This window comes from Chiloscyllium plagiosum, unplaced genomic scaffold (genome assembly GCF_037043375.1).
Source record: "Chiloscyllium plagiosum isolate Xiang-an unplaced genomic scaffold, Cpla_swu_hap1 HiC_scaffold_34, whole genome shotgun sequence".
Taxonomy (NCBI): domain Eukaryota; kingdom Metazoa; phylum Chordata; class Chondrichthyes; order Orectolobiformes; family Hemiscylliidae; genus Chiloscyllium; species Chiloscyllium plagiosum.
Window position 1 is genome coordinate 13,316,157 of NW_028270172.1, and position 27,227 is coordinate 13,343,383.

The following is a 27,227-nucleotide window of genomic DNA, read 5'->3' on the forward strand; positions in this document are numbered from 1 at the left end:
GCTTCCTCAATCTCTATCTGTTCCAGCATGCTTACCTGCTCCTCAATGGTTTCATTCACTATAAGGTCCTTTTCTTTAGTAAAGACAGAAGCAAAAAACTCATTTAGGGCCTCCCCTACCTCCTCAGACTCCACACACAAGTTCCCTATGCTATCCCTGATCGGCCCTACTCTTTCTTTGATCATTTTCTTATTCCTCACATACGTGTAAAATGCCTTTGGATTCTCCCTAATCCTTCCTGCCAAGCTTTTTTCGTGGCCCCTCCTGGCTCTCCTCAGACAATTTTTGAGCTCCTTCCTCGCCTGCCTGTAATCCTCTAGAGCTGATCAAGACCCTTGCTTCCTCCACCTTACATAAACTGCCTTCTTTCTTTTGATGAGAAGCTCCTCCACTCTCGTCATCCAAGGTTCCTTTATCTTACCTCTTCTTGCCTGTCTCAGAGGAACACATTTGTGCATCACTCGCAACAACTGTTCCTTAAACAGTCTCCACATGTCTATAGTGTCCTTTCCATGGAACAATTGCCCCCAGTCCATGCTTCCCAACTCACGTCTGATAGTATCATAGTTTCCTTTTCCCCAATTAAATATCCTCCCATTGTGCCTGCTTCTCTCCTTCTCCATAGCTATGTAGAATGTGAGGCAGTTGTGGTCACTATCACCAAAATGCTCTCCCACCACAAGAGCTGACACCTGCCCCGGCTCATTGCCGAGCACCAAATCCAAAATGGCCTCTCCCCTCATCAGCCTGTCAACGTACTGAGTTAGGAAACCCTCCTGAACACACCTTACAAAAACAGCTCCTTCCAAACCAACTGCTCAAAGGAGGTTCCAATCAATATTGGGAAAGTTAAAGTCACCCATTACAACAACCCTACTACATTCACACTTTTCCAAAATCTGCCGACCTATGCTTTCTTTAATCTCCCTGCTGCTATTGGGGGGCCTGTAGTAAACCCCTAATGAGGTGACTGCTCCCTTACTGTTCCTAATTTCCACCCATACTGACTCAGTAGGCAGACCCTCCTCGACAATGGTAACTTCTGTAGCTGTGATACCCTCTCTGATTAGCAGTGCTACACCCCCTCCTCTTTTTCCCCCCCTCCCTATTCTTTTTAAACGTTCTAAACCCTAGAACATCCAGCAACCATTCCTGCTCCTGAGAAACCCACGTCTCTGTTATGACTTGTTCCCGAGCAGTCCCTGCAGGAATTTCCATTTTAACCAGTGCTAAGAGCTGAAGACAGGCTGTTTAATCTGTACTTGGGGTGTGGGTGTGCACATCCCTAAATACCCCTTGATCTGAGTTTCTTGCTGAATTACTTGAGAGGGCAGTTAATAGTCGACCACATGGTTGGAGGTCTGGAGTCACATGTAGACCTTACCGGGTAAGTATGGCAGATTTCCTTCCCTAAAGGACGTTAGTGAACCAACTGGGCTTTTAGAACAATCAACAACAGTCACTAATAAACCAACTGTTTTAATTTTAGATTTAAAAAAAAATTCAAATGTTACTGTCTGCCTGGTGGGATTGGAATCCATATCCTCAGAACAATAACCTGGGGCACTGGATTGTTGACCAGTGACATTACAGGCAGAAATATCATAAAACAGCTGCTGGAGATCTGAAACAAACAACAGAAATGGTTTCAGCAACTCAGCAGGTTTGGCAGAGGCTGTGGTGGGGCAAACAGAATTAACGTTTCGAGTCTGATACAACTTCTTCAGAATTAACACAGGGTCACAGGATTCAAAACATTAACTCTGTTTTCTCTGTGCACAGGTGATGCCAGATCTCCTGATATTTTTGAACCAATTTCTGTTGTTTGATTGTTTCAAACATGACAGACCTTGTGGTGGAAGCACTCGGGGGATACGTGCACTGACTGCCTGTTCCGGCTTCACTGTCCAGTGGTCACTCATCCCCTCTCTACACACTCTTCAGTTGTGGGATGACCACTTCCAAAAGCTAGCCGTCCACAAAACTCTCAGTCACCCAGATCCGGAGCAATGGACACGACAGCACAGTAATGGGACGGTGCAGGCTGTTTCGGGGAAAGATTGAGAACAGGTGGGAAGTGGGCACTGTGTAAGGGTGACTGGTTTCAAAGGAGAAATTGAGGACTGCAGATGCTGGAGAGTCAGAGTTGAAAAGTGTGGCGCTGGAAAAGCACAGCAGGTCAGGCAGCATCCGAGGAGCAGGAGAATAAAGCCTGGATTGAACACATCATTTTGGTCCTTACCACTGATTACAGAATTTTGAACTCTCCTCAAAGTGTTAATGCAGGCTTTTCCACTTAACAACCGATCAGACATAATTTTTGTGGAGCAGTCAATGTCTGCTCTGGGGCCCTTTCTGTGGAGGGTGTGCAGCTGGTTGGCTGGCACACAGGGCAGCAGGTTTTGAGATAGCTCAGGAGGCGAGGGAAGGTGAGGCAGCACTGATTCAGAGAGACGACACTTGTGGTATTGATGGAGAGGGTAGAGGAGGAGTTCCCTCCACCCTGCTCCCTCCACCCAGCTGCTGCTGCAATGTCTGGTCTCAGGCCCTCCTCCCATTCCTCCTGCCGACCAGAGCAAACTCTTCATAAATTCCATCAAGCATTCCCTTTCTCCCAGTGCCTCCTCTCATGCCAAGTGGCACGACACACATCCTAACGTCCTCAGCGATATCCTGGAATAAATATTATCGGCAAAGTCTTTCCAGTGTGCCTCAGAAAGCCTTTAAAATTTCTTTCCAAACATCCAACACCAAGTAAGCCTTCAAAACTGATATAACTACAGTAAGTAGATGCAAAGTTCTTCACAATGTCTACTTCCCAGACGCAAGAGACAAAATAAATCTCCCAGTAATACTGGGAATGAATGTGGAGAGAGGAACAAGGTTAACATTTTGAGTTTGGCATAATAGGAGTTGGGAGCTGGAAGTTTTTTGGACTGGGTTGAGTGTAATATTGGTCTGATTCATGCCTTTGCCTCTACTGGAGCTCCGTTTTGAGGTGTACAACATGGGTTGGACCAGTATTGGTCAATCACAAATGTTACTGGCTTCTCCTTCTGATCTTGCTGCCAGTCAACTGGTCAGGAAAGGGCATTCGTGCAACTGGGTCCACCATCAACATGCCGTGGAGCCTTGTTAATGAGCACTCAGCAATTTAATATCCAGATGACCATTCCAACTCCTCTATCAAAATGTCAGCTGTACTATATTTCAGCTTAATGTCCACCTTTATCACCTTTGAGCCTTGATAGCTTCTAGATAGTTGCTAATCAAACTTTTCAGAGATGTTGTGACATACCTCTGGAGCAGGTGAGAATTGAACTGGACCTCCCATTGCACCACAATAGCCCTACTTGATAGCTTTAAAAGTATCGTGTTCTAAGGCCGGCAGGTATGGAATCTGCGAAAAAGGACTATAACTTGAATACTTTAAAGATACTTTTTATTCTCATTTTAGTCTTTTAAAACTGTATTCCCAGGCTATCTATTTTATTTTACTATTTGAATTCTGTAACAACACTTAAAGTATCTGTACCGAGGTACCCTGTACCTAAGATGGCACCGAGAGACGACACTACAAACTTTTCACTGCACTCATTTGACTGCACATGACAATAAAGGTATTCTACCTGCACAAACTATCTCCAGCCTGTTTAAAGAAGAACTCATTTTATAATCAGTCTCAAAGAAAAGCACTCAAATGATGTGACCACTGCAAACTCAATTCAGCTTCAAGTACATCCACTTTATTTTCCAAACCCATATATAGTTTAAAACGTGTTACAATACTTGATTCTCAATACAGACTTTGATTAGAAAGATATGGCACATTATTAAAACAGCTTTTATCACAGAATATCATTCAATGTTCACGTGGGGACTTGATTATGTGGGATGAATTTGATTATTTTTGTCTGTGTTTGATTTCTCCAAAAGAAACATCACACACGACATAGCGTACTCGCCAACGCAGTGTTTAGTTCAGGGAAATGCTTCTGAAACATTAGTATGCGTAGATGGATGAACCGATATACCTCAAAATCTGTTCAATCTTTCAGAAGAATTTATTTTAAGAAAGCAAAGTTTCACTGAATACATTAATTCTGTTGTGTCACATCTCATAGCTAGGATGAAGTACACCTTTAAGAGACATTGATTCTGAATAAATCCAATTATTTAAAAGAAACTCAGAGAAACTCTGTGGAGAGAGGAACAAGGTTAACATTTTGAGTTTGGCATAATAGGAATTGGGAGCTGGAAGTTTTTTGGACTGGGTTGAGTGTAATATTGGTCTGATTCATACCTGTCAGCGCCTTTGCTGTTTTTGCCTTGCACACTGTCCAATAGGGCAGTTTACCTGATTAAACTGGCAGACAGTGTCACTTATACCTTTCCTGTTACAACAGCTTTATTCAATAACATTTGGAAGAAATGCTTTTTGCATTCCTTGAACGTAAATAAGTGGGGCAGGAGCAAACTGTATGGCTTCTCAAATCTGTTTTGTCTTTCAATTGAAGAATGGCTGATTGCCTATCTTAAGACTATTTTCCTTTCTTATCCCCACATCCTTTGTTCTCTCTGTGTGCATAGAGGTCTGTATCGTTCTACAGCTATATTATCATTCCTCAGTAATTTTTTTTGCTCCACTTCCTTTAATTGAAGAATCCATGCAGCAATTGAATCCTATGAATGTACAGTACTGCTAAATCCATCCATTCAAATCTGCACCACTCAAGCACCAAAATTAAAATATTTCAAACACCATTTTTTGGAGTAGGCGAGACACATATTACAAGCACCTGTGTCTGGTGACCAACTGTGATCAAGTCATGGATCAACAGTTGGAGGAGTGATCAACAAACCCTGCAATGTCTCTAGAGGTTGGTGTGACTGTGGAGATTGAGGGCTACATCGGACCGTACAGACCAGGAAACAAAGGAATATTGAGCAACATTTGAGTTTATGACATCCTCCATAAATCACTCAGCTCTGGCACTCTGACTTTTCTTAACAATATTCTGTTTGGATTGTGTGAATTTTTGTACTTAAAATGATTGCTTAAATTAACTGTTAAAATTGCAAATGAAAGCAGATACTGACTGCACACTGATGTCACAAGACACCTCACATATGCACACTTTCACCAGGGTAACCAACTCCAATGAAATAAGGGACAATTTGACCTTTGGATTGGGTTGGAGATGTGGACATGCTGATCACTGTCAGTGGGGGTATGGTGGTGGGGATTGTTAACATGTGGGTGGATGGTGGTTAATCTTGAAAGTATAATTGCAGTGTGAGTGATGTTTAAAATTGTCTAAAACTTACATATTTTCTTGTTGATTCACAACAGAAGTGTTTCTCTGCTGACCAAGTCAGACCAAGGCTGTCTTCCACAGGCTGTATTAGAAATGTGGGACTAAAGCTTCCCATTAAGGCACGTAGGACAAGCAGTCACACGTAGGGGGAATTCTTTAAAACACAGCGCAGTTGGTGCATGTATACAAACACTCAGAGACCATGATTTGGAGATGCCGGTGTTGGACTGGGGTGTACAAAGTTAAAAATCACACAACATCAGGTTATAGTCCAATAGGTTTAATTGGAAGCACACTAGCTTTCGGAGCGACGCTCCTTCATGATGAAGGAGCGACACTCCGAAATAGTGCTTCCAATTAAACCTGTTGGACTATAACCTGGTGTTGTGTGATTTTTAATTCAGAGACCATACATACAAACACAGGCACAGACAATCAGAGACAGACAGACACACACACATATACACACACCACTCATAAACACAGTCACACAAACACACACACACACACATTCAAATTTGGGCCACACGCACAAACACAGACAGACACACACATAGATCTCACACACAAACACAGTCCACACAAAAACACAGACCACAAATAAAAACACAGACAGCCATACACACAGACGGCCACACACACACACACACACACAAACCCCCCCACACACACAAACCACACCCCCCCCCCCCACACACACACACAGATGCACTTTTATCTCATGACCAATGGAGAGGGAATTTGAAATCTACATTAGCTCAAATCCTTGCTAAATCCACTCAATAGAGCTAATTTAGATTGGCTGAGTTCAGCATTCAGCATAACACTGTTTTGCACTAATAGAAAATATCTAGCCTGGTGCACGGGTAACCATTTCAGAGTATGTCAGCACAGATGAAATAAATAAAGTTTAGGCATCAGAGCCTGGAAGAGATACATTACCAACAGATGACAATCAAGGGAATCATGGCTTCCATTCATTCGAGGACACGTGAGAGTCAAATGAACCCAGATTAAAATAAAGCGAGCACATAAAAGGGCAGTTTATTCACCAAAGCCTGCGAACAGTGTAAAGTTTCACCTGGGACCAGGCAGCAACTTTACATCTGAGAATGTAAATAATGACAGTGGAAATGCTCCACTTTAGAAAGGTCAAGAAAAGTGTACAGCATCAATTACAATCAGGTACCATGGAGGCACAGTGTAAAATTAAGAAGACCCACATATAGTGTGCGCAAACCTAAAAAAGAAGAGGTTGTGTTATGTTGAAGTAGATTCAATACCACTAAGGGGCCACTTCCATGAGATCAATTTGAAATAAAAGTCACCCAAGTGAAATAAATGCAAAAGGGAGCAGTCTGAATATGATGGTGACTTTAAGGTGGATTTACAATTGGTTGCTTCTGAATGAGGATGTCGAAGGGTGAAAAGATGCAAACATTGTTTACTGAAGGGCTGGTGTTGACATATGAAAGCAATATTGGAACAGTGTTTCTGAGGATCAAAGAAAGGTGAATATGATGTGGCAGAATAGACAACAAGTAGAGATGTAAGTCTGTCTGTAAATGAGAAGTGGTACACTGTGGGTGGAGGGCGAGATAGAAATGTAGAGGGATTGAGGATTTTGGTTCACAAAACATCATTCATTTGAGTCGTTGATTGTAATGTCTTATAATGGAAGATTAGTTTCACACAAAAACAGAGTTATATTTCAGTCAAGATGTGATGGGGAATCCGTACAAACCACAGTAACACCATAGCTGGAGTACTATGTGAAGTTTTAGGAAGGTTATTGAGGTCTTAGAAAGGACACAAAACAGGTCTGTTAAGATAAAAGCAAGACACTGTAGATGCTGGAAATCTAAACAAAAACAAAAAATGCCATGGAAACTCAGGAGGTTTGGCTGCTTCTGATACAGAGCGAGAGACAGAGTTCTGAGTCCAACTGACACTTCTTTAAATTCCAGAAAGGCAACTTTGTTTCTGTCTCCACAGATGCTGCTGGATACACTGAGTTTCTTCAGCACTGTCTTCATAATTCAGATTCACTAAGATGCTGGTCACAATCTGGAATACCCAGGCAGAAGGCTGGAAGAACACAGCAAGCCAGGCAGCATCTGGAGGTAGAGAAGTCAATGTTTTGGGTATATTAACCCTTCTTCAGGACTGAGATGTCGACTTCTCCGCCTCCTGGTGCTGCCTGGCTTGCTGTGATCTTCCAGCTTCCTGCCTGTCTACTTTGGATTCCAGCATCTGCAGTTTTTATTTGGTCACAGTCTAGAAGCACAAATGTGGAGGTTTGGAAAAATGTGGGCATTTTCATCTGAACAAAGGAGATTAGGAGAATTATTGTTTTCAAACTTGTGAAAGGATGGAAGAGAATAGACTGAAATCAAGCCCGAGTAATTGGCTTGGTCTGATTACACCCACCGGTGACAACAAATGCTGCAAGAAGTCACACAAAGTTGGTTCACTTACATTGCCAGGATGTGGCTGACATTCTGGAGCTGCTAATTATACCTCAACGGGAAGTGCACCAATCATGGGTAGTTGGTGGCCGGGTGATGGCTTGATGCCCCTGTGAGTCCCAAGCCAAAAGATGGGATAGTAGATCAGGAACAGAAAAAACATTAGTTAAAAATCACACAACACCAGGTTATAGTCCAACAGATTTAATTAGAAGCACACTATAACCTGGTGTTGTGTGATTTTTAACTTTGTACACCCCAGTCCAACACCGGCATCTCCAAATCAGGACAAACATTGCCTGCCTGACTTAATGTGGCACTCAAGGAACACTTCTGTTCCTCCTCATCCCACATGTTAACCATTAGAAATAGAAAACAGTACGCCATTTGGCCACTTGAGCCTACTCCACTATGCAATACGATCAGGGCTAATTCAACGTTTCCCACTTCCTTGCCTGTTCCCCATAGTTAATGTTCTTGTTGAAGAAGAGGGCAGTCATTACCATTAAAAGCAAGTTAAGGTGCACCATGTTATGAAGCTTGATCATTTCCTTTACTTGAATGGGTTCAGGTTGGACTTTTTTTTAAAAAGAGTTATGAGCGTGAGAGAGGGAGAAAAGACAGGGGACTGGTGTAACCTAGCCGAGTACCTCTTAAAAAAAACATGGATATGATAGGCCAAATGGCCTCCATCTGTGCTGCAAACAACCTAATATTCTACACATAGCAGCAGAATAGCAGCCACAGCAAACCTTGAATACACTGTACAATGTTCAGGTCCATGCTCTGGTTGCTGAGATACAATCAAAATATTGCAGATTGTATCTCAGTCCAGATTCATTAGACTGGACTCCCAATCTTCTAACAGATAAAGAGGAACAAAAAATTTGGTATTCATTTTAGGGGGTACTGTTGGGGGAACCGAGGTAAGGTGGAATATTTGCGAGTTGGTGCGTGTGGAAAATGATTTTAAACTATTGAGAATAAAAGAAGGCAGCACAACCCTAGACTAGCACAAGGCAAGTTTACAACTGAAGGCAGAAAGCACACAGTATGATCAATAAATGCACTCTCAGATAGAGAACTGGAAGTAAAATCAATGGAATTATTTCAGAGGAACCCGAATGCTGCAACAAATAAACTATTTCTGCTAATACTTAATGTTTCCCCTTATCCATCATGGATTTAGCAAAAAAGCCTGTCTAGTTTGTAAAATTTACTTTCCTATATTTCAATTTCTTTATTCATATTCACGAAGCTCCACAACAATAGACAGCAGCCAGACGCCCGTTAGACAGATATAGACATTCCTGAGTACATAAAAAGTTGGTTTGTATGCAAGTCGGAACACAATGCAGGACGATATAAAGCAATCATTCATAAGTACAGGAAACGTTCCTATGTCAGATTTCTAAAATTACACTGAAAACAACAAATGCTGGCGATCCCAGCGGATCAGACAGCATCCATGGAGAGAGAGCAAGCTAACATTTCAAGTCTGGATAACTCTTTACCAGAGCTGAAATTACAATGCTGGAAATCTGAAACAAACACAGAGAATGCAAGAGAAACTCAGCAGGTCTGGCAGCAACAGTGGAGAGAGAAACAGAGTTAATATTTCAAGTACCCTATGACTGTGCTTCAGAACCGTAGTAGTAGTTTAAACTTCTGAAGGATCATACCAGACTTGAAAGGTTAACCCTATTTGTCTCTCCACAGATGTTGCCAGACCTGCTGAGTTTCTCCAGTAATTTCTGTTTTCTGTATCACTGAACTAATTCTGGTGCATAACAGATACTGTAAGATTTTGTGGCCTGGGGAACGTGAGGACTGCAGATGATGGAGATCAGAGTCGAGAGTGTGGTGCTGGAAAAGCACAGCAGGTCAGGCAGCATCCGAGGAGCAGGAGAATCAGTGTTTCGGGTATAAGCCGCCTGGAGGCAGAACAGGGATTGCTTTGGACACCACTGGGGAACACACGGACTTTCCATTGACTAATGCAAGTTGTGACAGTCCACACAATGGTCTCAGTATCAACCCAACTACGCATGGGAGATAGCAGAGGATGAACAGTGGGAGGATGTAGCTGAGGAGTTGAATACAGAGAAAATCTCACCCTGTGGTGTGGTGTGGGTGGCCACTACTTTCCTCACAGTGATCAATATCAGCATTCGGAGAGGTCTGAACTTTGTCGGACCTGGCCTCTGCATTACTGATCAGCCTGAAAATTGGCATAAAAGCGAAATAATTGAGGTCAGACTTGGGCCCTGGAAATCAGCTCGTTGCTGCCATAGCAATGGACTTGAACGATGAATATAATGGCTGCTGTTATTTTAATGTAGTTAAGGTTCCATATTAGTTTATGCTTTGTTTGTCTTTTTTTGGATGGCTATAAAGTCAGAATGGTCTTGAAATAGCCCAAACTGCACAATATGTGACTGTTTAGGTGGCTACAGGAAGATATGATTTAATAATTGGTTTTCTGGGGATTCTTGAGTAATGGCCCTTGAATCTGCTCCATCATTCTTTTTTTTTATTCATTTGTGGGACGTGGGCGTCACTGGTTGGGCCCAGCATTTATTGCCTGTCCCTAGTTGCCCTTGAGAGGTGGTGGTGAGCTGCCTTCTTGAACCGCGGCTGTGGGTTGACCCACATTGCCATTAAGGAGGCAATCCCAGGATTTTGACTCAGCGACAGTGAAGGAACTGCGATATGTTTCCAAGTCAGGATGGTAAATGGCTTGGAGGTGAACTTGCAGGTGGTGGTGTTCCCATGTATCTGCTGCCCTTGAACATTTAGATGGAAATGGTCATGTGTTTGGAAGTTGCTAAGGGTCTTGGGTATATTTTTGTAATGCGTCTTTAGACAGTACACACTGCTGCTACTGATCATTGATGATGGAGGGACTGGGATGCTTATGGATCTGGTGCCAATTAAATGGGCCACTTTGTCCTGGACGGTATCAAACTTCTTGAGTCTCATTGAAGCCTTACACATCCAGGCAAGTAGGGAGTATTCCATCACACTCCTGACTTGTGCCTTATAAATGGTGGACAGGCTTTGGTGAATCAGGAATTGAGTTACACACTGCAGTAACCCTAGCCTCTGACCTGCTGTTGTAGCTATCATATTATTTGTGTTATGGATATGATGAATCCAATTGAGATTCTGGTCAATGGTAACCCTCAAGATGTTGACAATGGGGGGGATGATAACACCATTGATTGACATAAGTGATTAGATTCTCTTATTGGAGATGGTCATTGCCTGGCATTTGTGTGGCACAAATGTTAACAGCCTTTTGTCAGCCCAAGCCTGGAATTGCCCAGATCCTGCTAAGTTTGAACATGGACTGTTTCTGAGGAATCTGAGGAATCACAAATGGTGCTGAGCATTGTGTAATTATCAGCAAATATCCCAATTCTGATCTTATGATAGAAGGTCATTGATGATGCAGCTGAAGATGGTCGGGCCTAGGACACTACCCTGCAGAGATATTCTCAAGTTGCGATGACTGACTTCCAACAAACAGGACCATCTTCCTATGTGCCAAGTATGATTCTGACCAGCAGAGAGTTTGCCCCGATACCCACTGATTCCAGTTATGCCAGGGCTCCCTGATGCCACACTCAGTCCAATGCAGCCTTGATGTCAAGGGCTGTTTAATCTGGAATTCAGCTCTTCTATCCATGTTTGAACCAAGGCTGTAATGAGGTCAGGAGCTGAGTGGTCCTGGCAGAACCCAAACTGGGTGTCACTGAGCAGGTTATTGCTGAGCAGGTGCTGCTTGATAGCCCTGTTGAGGACACCTTCCATCACTTTACTAATGATCAAAATTAGACTGATGGGGCGGTAATTGGCTGGGTTGGATTTTCCACATTGTCGGGTAGATACCAATGTTGTAGTAATTCAACTTGATCATGGTTGATTTTCTCCCTCAACACCTGCATGATCCCTATATCTCTTGATTACCTTTAATATCTAGAAATCTATCTATCTTTGTTCTGAATCTAATCAACGACTGAGCCTCCACAGCCCTATGGAATTGTGAATTTTAAAGTCTGAACAACTTCTGAGTGTCAAGTTCCTCACCTCAGTTTTAAATTGCATGCCTCACGTCCTGTTAGTGTGTCCCCGATCTAGCTATCTACCTGTTTATTCAGATTTGTGCAGATTTCAAAATTGGTCACCCGTTAACTGCTGAAGCACCTTTAAAACAATCTCTTCTACATTAAGGGTGATATATAAATGTGAATTGTTCTTGTTGTAAATGGAGGTGTTTTCTGGGAAGATATCATGATTTGAAGGATTTACTCAAATTGTAAGTTCACCAAAGCATTCTCCTGGTTCACTATCTGTATTGTACAGGAGATATCCTCCTTCAACATAGAACACCCAATGTTTGTCCATTCATAAATAAATGCTATTGAATGAAGACTGTTGAGTTGTAATGCCTGTGTTTTATTTGGGATTTGAACCATTGCCGCTCAGTGCCTGTCCTCTCAAGCCAATCATTCTTTTTGGATAAAGTTCTGACATTGTGATTTTGTTTTTCATTTTCACACTTTAGTGTCTTTGCTCTGAGAGCTGAGAGAAGTGCTCGATTCTCCGATAACTTTTCACAAAGTACTTGCTTTTAAAAAGCAACAAAAATACATCCATTGGCAATATTCGTTCCACAAAATCCAGTTGAAAGTTCTTTGAACTCAATGTAAAAGTAAATTCAGTTTACAATATGAGATCAAAATTGTATGAAAATAAATGTGCACATTAAAATAACATTTAAAAAAGATTCAATAATGTCATTGCTCTAGGGATTAATCCCTAATGAAGTGACAGTAACCACCAACATGTCAGAGGTACTGTACACCTCCACGTTGTTTTTGGCAACAACTTTTTCAGTTGATTAAGATAATACACTTGGCAAATCACTTACGAATAACCTTGCTTCCAATTACATCAATTGTGTGCTACCAGTTAAAGACAATCACGGACATGACAATCACGAGTTTTGTACAGCAAACACATCAAAGTGCTTTTCAAATGGCGTGGGCCAATGGTACAGAGAGATCAGTCACCATTTCCAAAATGTCTCTGAAATTAAGGCAAAACGAATTCTTTTTACCACAGTAAAGGTACAATCCTGAAGTGTCACAGGGTGAACTCAGGGAGGTATCCGGTGAGAGTCCGCTCCATATGGGATTGAGAGTGGTGGCAGGATTAGAGTTTCCATGGCTGTTGTATCAAGGCACTCTAGTGGACAGCCATAGGCAGTGAGTTGACTTCAGAGTGGGTGTCCAGTTCTCAGTACGGTTAAGACTTCTGCAGCAGAGGAGAGAACAGGAAAAAAAACTCATTGGCCAGTCAAAGTGTAGAACGTGAAAACAAAAATGCTGGAAATTTGAAATAAAAGCTGAAAATGCTGGATATGCTGAATAGGTTTGGTGGAGAGAAAGAGAGAGAGAGAGAGAGAGAGGGAGGGACGGAGCAGGAGGAGAAAGAGAGAGAGAGCAGAGAGAGAGGGGGAAGGAGACTGAGAGAGATATAGATTGTGACAGAGGGAGAGGAGAGTGAGGGTGAGGTGGGAGAGAGATAGAGTGAGAGATACACATAGAGAGAGAGAGTGAGAGAGAAAGAGAGAGGGAGGGAGGGAAAGGGAGGGAGAGGGAGGGAGGGAGAGGGAGGGAGGGAGAGGGAGGGAGGGAGAGGGAGGGAGAGAGAGGGAAGGAGAGAGAGGGAGGGAGAGAGAGGGAGGGAGAGAGAGGGAGGGAGAGAGAGGGAGGGAGAGAGAGGGAGGGAGAGAGAGGGAGGGAGAGAGAGGGAGGGAGAGGGAGGGAGGGAGAGGGAGGGAGAGAGAGAGTGAGGGAGAGAGTGAGGGAGAGAGATGGAGGGATATAGAGATATACAGAGAGAGAGAGGGAGAGGGAGGGGGTGGATAGAGGGAGAGATGGAAAGAGAGATCGAGAGACAGAGACATAGTGATGATTGTTCCTCAGAACAGAAGGACAGTATGCCTGAGGGTTCTGATGGAATATTTATTGGCCGCTTCCTCTCTTCACAGATCTTGTCAGTTCTTTTTAGGACTTGCAGCAATTTCAGTTATAGCTCAATCTTTCACAGTCCCTTTAGGCTGACCTTTCCTCGGGTTATGTAGAAGGTCAGTGGATTTCCAGCATGAACAAGTGACAAATTGTGCTAAAGTTTATTTAAATAAATTAACATTTACGAAGAACATCAAGGATATGGGGTTAGTGTGTGAAAGTGGTGTTTTTTTCAAAATTGTGAGTGGACTGGCTAGTGAAGAGAGGGATAAACCTCTCCAAAAGAATAAAAGGACATAGATTTAAAGAGATTTGCTAAAGAACAAGGTGATGTGAGGAAAAACATTTTCATTCAGCAAGTAGTTAGGGTCTGGAATGCACTGCCTGGAAATGTGATGGACACTGGCTCAAATGAGGCATTTAAGATGGTGCTGGTTAAATATTTTCATAAAAGAAACATGCAAGGTTATAGGGAAAAGACAGGAGATTGACCCGAGGGAATGATGCTCATTTAATGGGTCACTACAGGCACAATGGGCCAAATGGCCTCCTGCTGTGCTGTAACACTTTGTAATTAAGTTACTACTGTGTCACTGCATTAATAATACAGAGACTCAAGAGAATGTTCTGGTAATAAGGGTTTGAATCCCACCATGGCAGGTGTTGAAATCTAAATTAAAAACTAGTTTAATGGAGACCACAAAATCATTGTCGTAAAACCCTATTTTGTTACTAATATCCTTGAGGGAAGAAAATCTGCTGTCCCTACCCAGTCTGGTCTACAGGGGACTCCAACCCCATTGCAGTGTGGTTGGCTGTTACCTGCCCTCATGAAATGGCCTAGCAATCCACTCAGGTGAGTGGCAATTGGGGTTCAGTGTTAGTGCTTCAATTACTCACATTATTTATTTGATTATGGCACAGAAGTCATTTATCCAAATTTAACAATGATGTAATATTAGGTAATGTCGATCATAGCATAAAATTAACAAAGGGACATTTATAGACTAAGTGAATAGGCAAAACTGTGGCAGGTGCAGTTCAATGTAAGAAAGTGTGAATTTTGGAACAACAAAGGATAGGTCAGAGTACATCTTAGATGGTATGAAGTCAAATTCAGTAGATGTCCAAAGAGACTTCAGGGCTTTGGTGCATAGATCTTTAAAATGACTCAAATAGGTGTAGAAAAAAAATCAAAAAAGCTAATGGAATGTTGCCCTTTATATCTAATGGACTGGTGTACAAGGATGTAGAAGTTATGCTGAGGTTATGTAAATCCCTGCTTTAGACCCCACTTATAATACTATGGGCAGATCTGGGCACCAAACCTTAGGAAGGGTAGATTGACCTTAGAGGGAATACAACATAGGTTTACAAGAATGATACCTGGTCTTCAGGGATTAAGTTATATGAGGAGATTATACAAATTAGGTCTGGCTTCTCCAGAATTTAGAAGGTTGAGCGATGATCTGATCAAAATATTCAAGATATTAACAGGAAAAGACAAGGTAGATAAAACTATTTCCATCAGTTGGGATTCTTGAATAGGGGCCAGGTTGAACTAGGCAACATGGTGGATCAGTGGTTAGCACTGCTGCCTCACAGTGCCAGGGACCTGGGTTCGATTCCGCCCTCGGGTGACTGTCTGTGTGGAGTTTGCACATTCTCCCCGTGTCTGCGAGGGTTTCCTCCGGGTGCTCTGGTTTCCTCCCACAATCCAAAGCTGTGCAGGTTAGGGTGGTTTGGCCATGCTAAATTGCCTGTTGTGGTCAGGAATGTGTAGGTTAAGTGCATCATTGAGGATTAAATGTAGAGTAATAGGTTCAAGGACTGGGTCTGTGTGGGTTACTCTTCGGAGGGTTGGTGTGGACTTGTTGGCCGAAAAGTGTGTTTCCACACTGTAGGGATTCTATCTATGAGAGATGCGAGGAAGCACTTCTACACACAAAGGGTGGGAGATCTTTGGAACTCTCTTCCACAAACTATAGTTGATGCTGGATCAGATGCAAGGTTTGTGAAGGTTTGTAGCTCAGGTTGAGGTTTAGGGTGTAGGTTTGCTCACTAAACGGTAGGTTTGATATCCAGACATTTCATTACCTGGATCAGGAATTCCTAAAAATCATCAAAAACACCAAAATAGAGGAAGACGAAACAATGATCTTATTCGACGTAACAGCACTGTTCACCTCCATCAACATCGACCTGGCAAAGGAAACACTTACCACACTTTTAGAAGAGACCATCACACACACCCCAACCACCATCAATCACATTACCAACGAAAACACCATGAAGCTAGTGAACCTGTGCCTCACCATCCACTTCACCTTCAACAATATAATCTACAAACAAACCAACGGCACACCCTTGGGATCTCCGCTATCAGAAGTCATAGCAGAAGCGGTAATGCAAAGACAAACAGCCGTACCAACCATCAAACCAAAAATCTGGGTCCGCTACTTAGATGACACCTGTGTCATCACAAAACGAAACAAGATAGAAGAGACATTTAACATCATCAACAACACCCTCACAGGCATAACGTTCACCAAGGAGGAAGAAACCAACAACAAACTCGCATTCCTGGACGTCACAGTAGGAAGAAAGGACAACGGAGAACTACAAACCTGCGTATATAGAAAACCGACAAACACTGACCAAATACTTAACTACACCAGCAACCATCCCAACACACACAAACGAAGCTGTATCAGAACACTATTTCAACGAGCCACATCACACTGCAGCACAGACGAACTTCGGAAAACAGAGAAGAACCACCTATACAACGTATTCAAGAAGAACGGATACTCAAAACATACAGTCCACAGATTCCTCAAGAACAAACCACGACAAGCAGCCAGAAACCCTAACCACCTTACCATACATCAAAGAAGTTTCAGAAATGACAGCCAGGCTACTAAGACCCCTCGGAATCCTAGTAGCACACAAACCCACCAACACTCTCATACAAAAACTAACAAACTTAAAAGACCCAGTACAACCCATGGACAAAACCAACGTCATCTACAAAATTCCATGCAAGGACTGCCACAAACGCTACGTAGGACAAACAGGAAGAAAGTTAGCCACCAGGAGACCCGAACACCAGTTAGCCACAAAAAGACACAACCCTCTCTCCCTCGTAACCCTACACTCGGATGGAAAAAACCCATCAATTCGACTGGGACAACACATCTATCCTGGGACAGGCTAAGCAAAGTCATGCCAGAGAATTCCTAGAGGCCTGGCACTCCAACCACAATGCCATAAACAAACACATAGATCTAGATGCCATCTATCAACCCCTCAGAAAACGAACAGGAAATGACATCACCACAAACCCCAGGAACCCCATCCAGGACAAACGTATAAATAGAAAGCAGGAGACAACAGCTTCGCTTCACTTGGAGGTTGCCACTGACGATGTTACCTAGCCAGGTAATGAAACGTCTGGATATCAAACCTACAGCTCAGCGAGCAAACCTACACCGTAAGCTGGATCAGATGTTAATTTTTAAATCTGAGATTGGCTAACTTCAGTCGAGCAAAGGGAATATGGGCCAAGGGCAGGGACATGTAGTTAGGTCACAGATCAGCCATCATGGAATGGCAGAACAGGCTGGAGGCCTACTCCTGTTGCTATGCTCCAGTGGATGGGCAACACATGTCCATGGTGCTTAGATCTCAGGAAAGATAAAATCTGCCAAAGAAAATAGTCACAGCAGCATCATTTGAAGTTTTTAAGGTGCATCTTTCGATAACTTCTGGTGAGAAGATTTGTTTTATCTCGACCACTTTACCAGTGGGTCTTGTCTGGTTCAGCTGGCATGAAACATGTTCATAATGTTGGCAGAATGTGGATGATAGATGAGAGGCCAACACAAGCGAAGCAGAAAGCATGGAAGCACTATCGAAGGCTTTGTGAATTTTAAAGCTGAGAAGGATGGGAAGCTTTAAAACTCCTTGGATCAGTGAAGACACATTTCTGGAGACTGATTTCGGATCAGAGGTATCATAACCATCTTTTATGGGCATGGAGTCTGCAGCTCTGAAGGACCTTGACCTGCCGCAGAGGGACTGCCTCCAGTGGGGAGGGAGGGGAATATTAGCCAGGTCACACTGAGAGGCATGTTAATCATATCATTTAGCTGCCCTGGTCCATGTTGCAGACAGTAGATCCTGATCCCTTCCATCCTCAGGGAATGCTGTTCACAGCAGTGGGAATGTGTAGGGAGGCATTTACATCCGGTTCCTCCCTGTTTTCCTGCTGCCACGCCCTGTCTCTGAGGAGCTGAGAAAAAGCAGGCTAGTGTGTCCATGATCAAAGTGCAGTCCCAGACGCCTGAAACAGTCTCTGATTATGTTTAGTTAAGGAACGCAGAAAATCAGGAGAATATATCATTAAGTAGCAGGCAGTGGAGTCACAGTCTAGGGATGTGGAGTAGACCATTTAGGACTGAGATGAGGAGAAATGTCTTCACCCAGAGAGTGGGGAGCCTGTGGAATTCTCTGCTACAGAAAGCAGTTGAGGCCAAAATATGATTGCAAGGAGGAGTTAGAATTAGGGCTTAGGGATATGGGGAGAAAGTGGGAACGGGGACTGAATTAGATAATCAGCCATGGTCATAGATTGAACAAAACAGGCTTGAAGGCCTGCAATGGCCTACTCCTACCTTTCATGTTTCTGATAGTGGGCGTAAGCTGCTGTATTAGATTGGTAAACTGAAAACAACAGGCTTATTTGAGGATGAAATTCTTCAACATCGTGAAGGTTATTAAGGATCAAAAACTGAATTGGACTCGCCATATAAATACAGAAGCGGCAGGAGCAGTTCAGAGGCTAGGAATCCTGCAGTGACCAACTCACCTCCTCACTCCCCAAAGCCTGTCCACCATCTACAAGGCGCAAGTCAAGAGTATGATGGAATATTCCCCACATACCTGGATGGACACAGCTCCAACAACATTCAAGAAGTTTGACACCATCTAGGACAAAGTAGCCCATTTGATTGGCACCATAATCACAAGCATCCACTCCCTCCTACACTCAGTCATAGCAATGTGTGTTAAGGTGCACTGCAGAAATTCACCAAAGATCCTCAGACAGCACCTTCCCAACCCGTGACCACCATCATCTAGAAGGACCAGGGCAGCAGATACATGGGAACACCACCACATGCAAATTCCCCTCCAAACCACTCACCATCCTAACCTGGAAATATATCACTCAGTGTCACTGGGGAAAATGTCAAAACTGCATTGTGAGTGTCCTTACATCAAATGGACTGTAACAGTCCAAGGAGGCAGCTCATCACCAGCTTCTCTAGGGCAACCAGGGATGGACAATAAATGCTCCTCAGCCACAACTCATTAACAAATTCAAAAAGGACAGGGTTTTAGATTTGATAGAGGGTATTCAAAATCAGGAGAGGTCTGGACTGATTGGATAGGAAAGAGCTGTTCTCATTGGTGGAAGGATCGCGAACGAGGGACGAGGATGTAAGGCATTTAACAATGATGACATGAGAAGAAATGTTTCCATGCGTGAGAGGTTCCAAAAAGGGAATGCATTGCTCGAGAATGTGGGAGGACAAAAATTAAATTGAGCCATTCAAGAGGGAATCGGAATATTACCTGAAAAGGAAAAATATACAGGGTTACGAGGAGAAGGCAAGAAACTGGTACTAGGGGAAATGTTCACTTGGAGGGCTGGCATAGACATGGTGGGCTGAATAAGCTCCTCTTTTACTGTGGCAATTCCGTGATCCAGTGACAAAGCCTGTTCACCTTTAAATCTCCAACACAGTGCAGTCAACATGCAGCATTGTTTAATTTAAATGACAGAACACTGGGGAAAAAAACCAGAGAAAACTTACTGCAGAAGGATCAACAATGCTTGTGTCTTCCTTTCAATTGTGCCGTGATGTTGAATCTTGGAACAAGCTATTCCTGCTGTAGGTCCTGATGGACGTACCTGGAGTGCTGTCAACTGTCTCTCCTGTGACATTTAAACACAAAAGAAAATCATCAGCGGAAGTTTAAACACTGATTCCTATCATTGCCGTCCCTCAGTCGCAGCTGTATATTATCATCTATAAGGCGCACTGCAACAGCTCACCAACACGCCTTAGTTAGCACCTTCCAAACCTATGACCTTTAGAATCTAGAAGAACCAGGGCAGCACATGCCTTGGAACAGCATCAACTGCAAGTCCCCTCATCCAGATTTGGAACTGTATCGCTGTTCTCTTAGTATTGCTGGGCAACACTCTACCTAACAGTACTATTGGTGTCTTTGCACCACTGTAACTACTGAAGTTCAACAAGGTCGCTCCCAAAACCTGCGAAGAGGGAATTAGGAATGTGGAAGAAATGTTAACCTAATCAGCAACACCAACAAATCACGGAGGTACAAAGAATATCAAAATCACCCACTTTGAACGTGAGAAAGAGGAGACCAAGATTAAGAGGTAAATCTGTGATCCTGCACTCCCAGTGTGAAGTGGTGCTCAAATGGGGCCTAACCTCAGTGTCAACCATAGCACAGCACTCTCACCACTGAACCAAAAGATTGTGTATTAAGTCCCACTCCTGGACTTAGGCATAAGAAATGAGGCTGAAGCTAACTGCAATGCTGAGGGAGGTGCTGTTTGATGGATGAGGAGTTAACATGAGGCTCTGCTCTCTTGGGTAGACTACAAAGTATCGCATGGCACTATTTTGAAGAAGCAGAGGGCTAGTCCTAGTTTTCTTGTTAATATTTGTGGGCGGCACGGTGGCACAGTGGTTAGCACTGCTGCCTCACAGCGCCAGAGACCCGGGTTCATTTCTCGCCTCAGGCGACTGACTGTGTGGAGTTTGCACATTCTGCCTGTGTCTGCGTGGGTTTCCTCTGGGTGCTCCGGTTTCCTCCCACAGTCCAAAGATGTTCAGGTCAGGTGAATTGGCCATGCTAAATTGCCCGTAGTGTTAGGTAAGGGGTAAATGTAGGGGTACGGGTGGGTTGCGCTTCGGCGGGGCGGTGTGGACTTGTTGGGCCGAAGGGCCTGTTTCCACACTGTAAGTAATCTAATCTAATTTATGCCTCAAACAAAATTTTAGGCAAAAAGATTACTTGGTCATTTTGTTTTTTTATCAGTCTAAAAGGGTCAGAAAGGATTAATACTGAAGAGTGCAAAAAGAACCATTCATTACGATGGTGTCATACGGACATGTGGGCAGAAAAGCTTAGAATCTTGAACGAGTGAGACTGAACATTTGATCGTCTGTGACAATGTCTGCTTGTCAATGTAACCTGGAACTTGTCACTAACATCCAATAAACTACAACAAACACAGAACGCTGGAGAAACTTTGCAGGTCTGGCAGCATCTGTAGAGGGAGAAACAGATTTAATGTTTCAGATCCAATGTGACTCTTTTTCAGAACAATTCCTGGACTCGAAACGTTAACTCTGTTTTTCTCTCCAGAGATCGGCCCGATGTGCTGAATTTCTCCAGCATTCTACTTGCTTTTTTCAGGTTTACAGCATCCACAGTATTTTTCTTTTATGCATTAAACTATATTTGAATTACAAAAGACTTTTCTAATTAACCTCATTTACCTCCACCACACTACATCAACCAAGTCCTGTCATTTCCTATACCTAAAGAGAAAGGCAACAACTTCAACAGGAGCATCACAGCATACACCATAAGTACGCAAGTAAATGTCAATCTCAGTTGCTCCCCTATTTTTGGCCAAAGAATCTTGAATTTTCCGTATATCTCGTGTAAAAGTTAACCCTAGTTCTTCACAGATAATAGATCAACATTTGAGAGTCCAGGTATTATCCTGTTCATAAACGTGACAGTGAGGAAATGATTTTTTTTGTGCTATTATAAGTTTTGAAGCACAATTCATACCAATTTGGGGTGAAAGTTCAAGAAACATCAGGTCAGAGTCAGGTGACAACCTCCTTTTGTGTGCAGCTCAATTTCCCCTGTAGCACTCATGGAATACAGTCATGTGCTAGTTGAGGTTTTGAAATTTCTTCATCATTTTGTGTAAAAATGCCCTCCAGAAAAAAAAACCTAGAATATATACAGCAGTATTTAAACTGAAAGCTATGGAAGTTGCAGAGAAGACAACTAACTGTGTAACAGCAACAGAATTTAGTGTTTCAGAGAAACTTGTGAGAGACTGGAGAAAGCTATCGAACCAACTTCAGACAATGTTAAAACAACAGTGTGCCAACAGAGGTAAAGCTAGCAAGTGGTCACAACTGGAGAAAAGTTTACTGAGTAGGTACTTGAAAAGCGTCAAAATGGAAAATCTGTTAGTCATGAAGCCATCCAAATCCAGACACAAAACAAATCAGAGAAAGCTGGAATTTTGGATTTTGAGGCAAGTGCTGGATGGTGCACAAGGTTTCTGAGAAGGCATGGCTTAGGTACTTTGGCTGAGAACTCAGACTGCACAAAAGCTGCCTGCTGAACCAGGAGGTCAGACATTACAGTTTCACCAGTTTGTAATCCGAAATCGGCAGAAGGAAGGCTTCTGCTAATGATACGGTACTTTGCACTGTAGCATGAATTTCAGCGATTGATTAATATGTAAATCCCAGAATTTCTTTCAAGTCACTGCCCCGAGATAACTTCAGGTTTTATCAGAATGAAGGAAGATTCTTGGAGCACAGCATTAATCTGCATCTCGCCAATCCATTTCACACCACTCTTTATTTCAACATCACCTCCTCCTCCATCCATTCTTGTTAAGACTTTTTTTGCCATAAATTCCTTTATTCTGATAAAACCTGAAATTATCTTGGGGCAGGGATTTACATATTAATCAATCGTAACCTGCACCTCCATTCTAACTGATTGAAGACTTAATAGCCGTCTAGGTTTGTTCAATACATTTGCCTAGGTTGTATGATCCTTTGATCTTTCACTATAAATTCTGTGTCCAATGCATTCTCTCTCACTAGCTGCCTGAGGAAGGAGCGGGGGCTCTTTAAGCTTGTGGTTTCAAATAAACCTGTTGGACTATTACCTGGTGTCGTGTGATTTTTGGCTTTGAGAACTGAACATGTATCCAAGCAGAGGCAAACCCTGTAACAATAGCCTGATCAAATCAAACAGCACATTCCCTTGAACGTTTGTAGGCAAAGCAGAGACTGAACTCAACTAGCCCACTCCCTCCAGCAAAGGTCTACTGTTAGATATGATTCAGAATTGGTCAGCACTTACTGAACAATCCCAGGCATGCTAACAATTAATGTAAAATAATCAGTCAAGTGGTATGATGGTAATGGCACTACCTTAGGCATTCAGAACCCCATGTTAATGTTAGAATCATAGAATCCCTACAGTGTCGAAGTAGGCCAATTGGCCCATCGAGCCCATACGAACCCTCCAGAGACCATCCCACCCAGACCCACCAATTCCTATAACCCTGCATTTCCCATGATTAATCTACCTTGCCTGCACATCTTTGGACTGTGGGAGGAAAACAGAGAACCTGGAGAAAACCCACACAGACATGGAGAGAATGTACAAACTCTACACAGACAGTCGACTGGCATGTTAGGCAGCAGTGTGAACCACTGAGCCACTATGCCACCCACCTGGGGAAATGGGTTCAAAACTCACAATGGCAGCTGGTCAAACTTGAATTCATTAAAAAAATCTGGAATTAGAAAGTTAGCCTAAAGGTGAGAATTGTGGTTAAAAACCAATCTGGTTCATTAATGTTCTTCAGGGAAGGAAATCTGCCAATCTTACCTGGTCTGGACTCCAAGTGGCTCTAGACCCATGGCAATGTGGTTGACTCTTAACCGTGGGCGGCACGGTGGCACAGTGGTTAGCACTGCTGCCTCGCAGCGCCAGAGACCCGGGTTCAATTCCCGACTCAGGCGACTGACTGTGTGGAGTTTGCACGTTCTCCCCGTGTCTGCGTGGGTTTCCTCCGGGTGCTCCGGTTTCCTCCCACAGTCCAAAGATGTGCAGGGTCAGGTGAATTGGCCATGCTAAATTGCCCGTAGTGTTAGGTAAAGGGGTAAATGTAGGGGTATGGGTGGGTTACGCTTCGGCGGGTCGGTGTGGACTTGTTGGGCCGAAGGGCCTGTTTACACACTGTAAGTAATCTAATCTAATCTACCTGTCTGGCAATTTGGGATAGGAACTAAACGCAGGCCTAAGCAGCAATTCCAACATTCCATGAACAATTTTTTACAAATTTACATTTGTTAGAAGTGATATATATGCAGAGACCTGTTCTCTGTAAACAATAGGAATATGTTTAAGTCTTGAGCCTTTTTATGAAATATCCAACAGTTTGGAGAGCCTATAGCTCCCTGATGCTTTCCACATCACATTGTTTTATCCAATCAGAATTGACTTGCCAATGAAACAGCATTGTTTTCACCTGTCGTAATCGTTGAAAAATTGGCATTCTTGCATTGTGGCCTGACGGCACAGGATTAAAAGTTTCGGCAGCACGTCTCTCATCTTTTAATACAATCCAGTCTTGACAAGTTACTTCAACTGGATAGATTAAACAGGACCTGGGGTCACGCCTACTGATTAGTTAAGGGCAGGATTAGGTATTGCCAGGCAGGAAGTTTATAAAGACAAAGGAGAAAGTTTGTCTGTGTCTCTGGTTGGGTTGGAAAACATCTTTCAGCAGAGGTCAGTATCCAGTAATTTGAATCAGACTCAACGTTACCTTTGGGACCAATTCTGACCACCAATAAATGGATGGGGAGGACATTTTATAAAGTTGATATTTAATTAATTAGAATTAGTTTTAAAATCTGGTTCTTTTGCCTCTTCCATTCCCAGGAGAAACACCAGGGACTTGGCATCTAGTGTCACAACTGTGTTGGACAGGCTAGGTGAACTACTTAGCATTTTTATGGTGGATGCTACTGTATCTTTGAATTGAAGCAACCTAATTTGAAGAACAATTACAAAAGTACGAATAACGAGAGTAGAAACCATTATAAGAAAACAACACAGCGATGAGATAGTGATAGATTAACAGCTCTGACTTAATTTTGTATATTATCTGCTTCTGCGCTGATTCACAATTGAATTCTCCAACATAGAACATATTTAGTCTGAGGATCCGAAAGGATCATGGAGGTTATACAGATGCAGGGACAAAGACAAAATATTAAAGCTGACTAGAAAGTTGAGAATGAGGTAAGAAAGACAAGAACAGGGATGTAACTGTGGACAAGAACTGGACAAGAAAGCACAGAGTAAGGGACAACTAAGTAGGCTGGGTGTACATTTATGTTTGGTTATGCAGGAAGGGGTCGATCTGGGGAAACGATTACTTTCAATGAGTAGAGACATCCAAAGAATGTTAGGAGTTAGTAAGATGGTTCTGACTACAGCTAGGGTTCTCAGGTCTTGTGGTTCCAGCTTTGAGTCACCTGAAGACTGTTTGAATCACAAATTTATCATTTCATACAGCGGAGGGAGTTTGACACAAAGGTGCAATCCTTCTGGTAAAATGACAGGATTTCTATAGAGGTCATTAATCAAATGAAAAATCATCTTGAAATGGCTACTAATGAAAGGTGACCCAGTTTTAAGCAATGCTTCAAAGTCAGTGTGCAACACTGCAAAAAGCATCTTAATTAATTGTTAACAGTAAGAAGGCTCTCTTCAGGCTTAGCAGAGTGTCTAATTAATCACTTCAAGTTCCATCTACAAAAGGTTAGAATCATTAGCTAACAAGTGGCAAAAAAAAGTGCAGTGAGACAGGCGCCTGTCTATTTGCCTTCAAAGTGACATCAGATAGTTTCAGAAAACTGCTGAACTTTCTGAGTTTATAAAGTTTGACATAGACAGCTAAGATTGGTTTCTGTAAGTTGCTCTTGCCGTTATAAATCAGAAGCAGTATCTGTTCTATATGATTCAGATGGACATTTAAGGCATCATGCTTAGATTTTTTTTTAGCCATCTTACGGTCTTTATCATGGTCTTCAAACTCTTCAAATTGGTGTGTATCAGCACAAAAACACTGGCTTGCGCACTAAAGCAACTAATTATTTTCCTATACAATTAAATATGAAATGTAATAATTTACCAAATGTTAAAAATACAAAGTACATACAGTGTACCATCCAGTTGCAAAATAAACTTCAAATCCCATTTCCTGTCTAGAGTTGGGATGACATATTTCTGCTCCATTAACATTTCCCACACTCTCATTTGATCCACTCAGGTGCTCAGATCTTTTATCCTTGCTTTTATTACTTTCACCAATTTCATGTCCCCTCAGCATCTTCTTGGACTTTTCTCCGTACAATCCAACTTGCTCACCACACTCTGCACTCAAGATTTTGTTTGAACTGAAAGTTGTCACAATCCTAGAGGACCATAGGCTGCTTTCTCGTTAGAGAGAGGGAACTGGTGATGAGGTTATCCTGAAGGTCAGTGACTTCAATCAGTACAGTAATTGAACCCACCAGTTTACATCCCACCAAACTGTCTGGCCAACTGAACAAGAATGTTGTCAACTGCCTTAACTCAGTAACTTCCTACAGTCCTGTTTCTCAATCCACATGCTATAGCCTTCTAACTCTGAGACTGCTGGAGAAATTCAGTAGATCTGGCAACATCTGTGGAGAGAGAAACAGAGTCAACATTTACGAGTCCTCTCTAACTCTTCTTCAGAACTTCTTGAATTTTATAAATTTGCTTTTTTTTTAAAAAGAGATGTACAGCACAGAAACAGATCTTTTGATCCAACTCATCCATGTTCTCCAGATATCCTGATTTAATCTAGTCCCATTTGCCAGCATTTGGCCCATATTCCTCTGAACCCTTCCTATTCACATACCTATCCAGGTGCCTTTTAAACATTGTTTTTGTACCAGACATGGTATGACACTGGTCTAGATTAGGTGCGATTTGAACCCAAGCTTTGTGGTGCAGTGGTAGTGTCCCTATCTGTGGACCACAAGGGCCCCCACACTAATTTTTATATACTAACTAGCTTCAATCTAGCAAGTCACATGGTAGACAGCCAGCACTTTCAGACAATAGCCACTCTTTAAGCCTGCTCTAGTACATATGAACACAGATTAGTGAAAAATTCAGGAGTGGGTTAATCACCATTTTACAAATTTTGTCTGTGCATCATATAGGAGGGAGATCAATGAACAGGAAGGGAATAAATCAAAGTTTCTGGTTGGAATATCAGGTCACAGAAACTCACTCCCATATATTCAGTAACTATTCTTTGGAAAAACAACTGTGACCCAAAAAAGCAAATGTTCTTAAACTGTCAGCTTTGATTAGACTTTCAATGCAACTCTCATGAGATTTTATAAGTGGAAGCATAACTTTTCCTATTTAGTCTTCTGCACCATTGAATTATGTTCCATTTATAATTACATTTT

The 27,227-nt window shown here is 42.6% G+C and overlaps 1 protein-coding gene across 2 annotated transcripts in view; it reads right to left on the minus strand.

Moving 5' to 3' along the window:
- Window positions 1-6,015: 6,015 nt before the first annotated feature.
- The window catches only part of myripb (myosin VIIA and Rab interacting protein b), a 398,586-nt gene continuing 377,374 nt past the window's right edge, over window positions 6,016-27,227 (minus strand). For both annotated transcript variants that reach the window (XM_043719526.2, XM_043719523.2), the window contains 2 exons: window positions 19,707-19,828; window positions 6,016-13,108 (listed from right to left, as the gene is read on the minus strand). In XM_043719526.2, coding sequence (XP_043575461.2) covers window positions 19,740-19,828 — 89 coding nt within the window. In that variant the 3' untranslated portion in view covers window positions 6,016-13,108; window positions 19,707-19,739. The remainder of the gene's footprint in view (window positions 13,109-19,706; window positions 19,829-27,227) is intronic.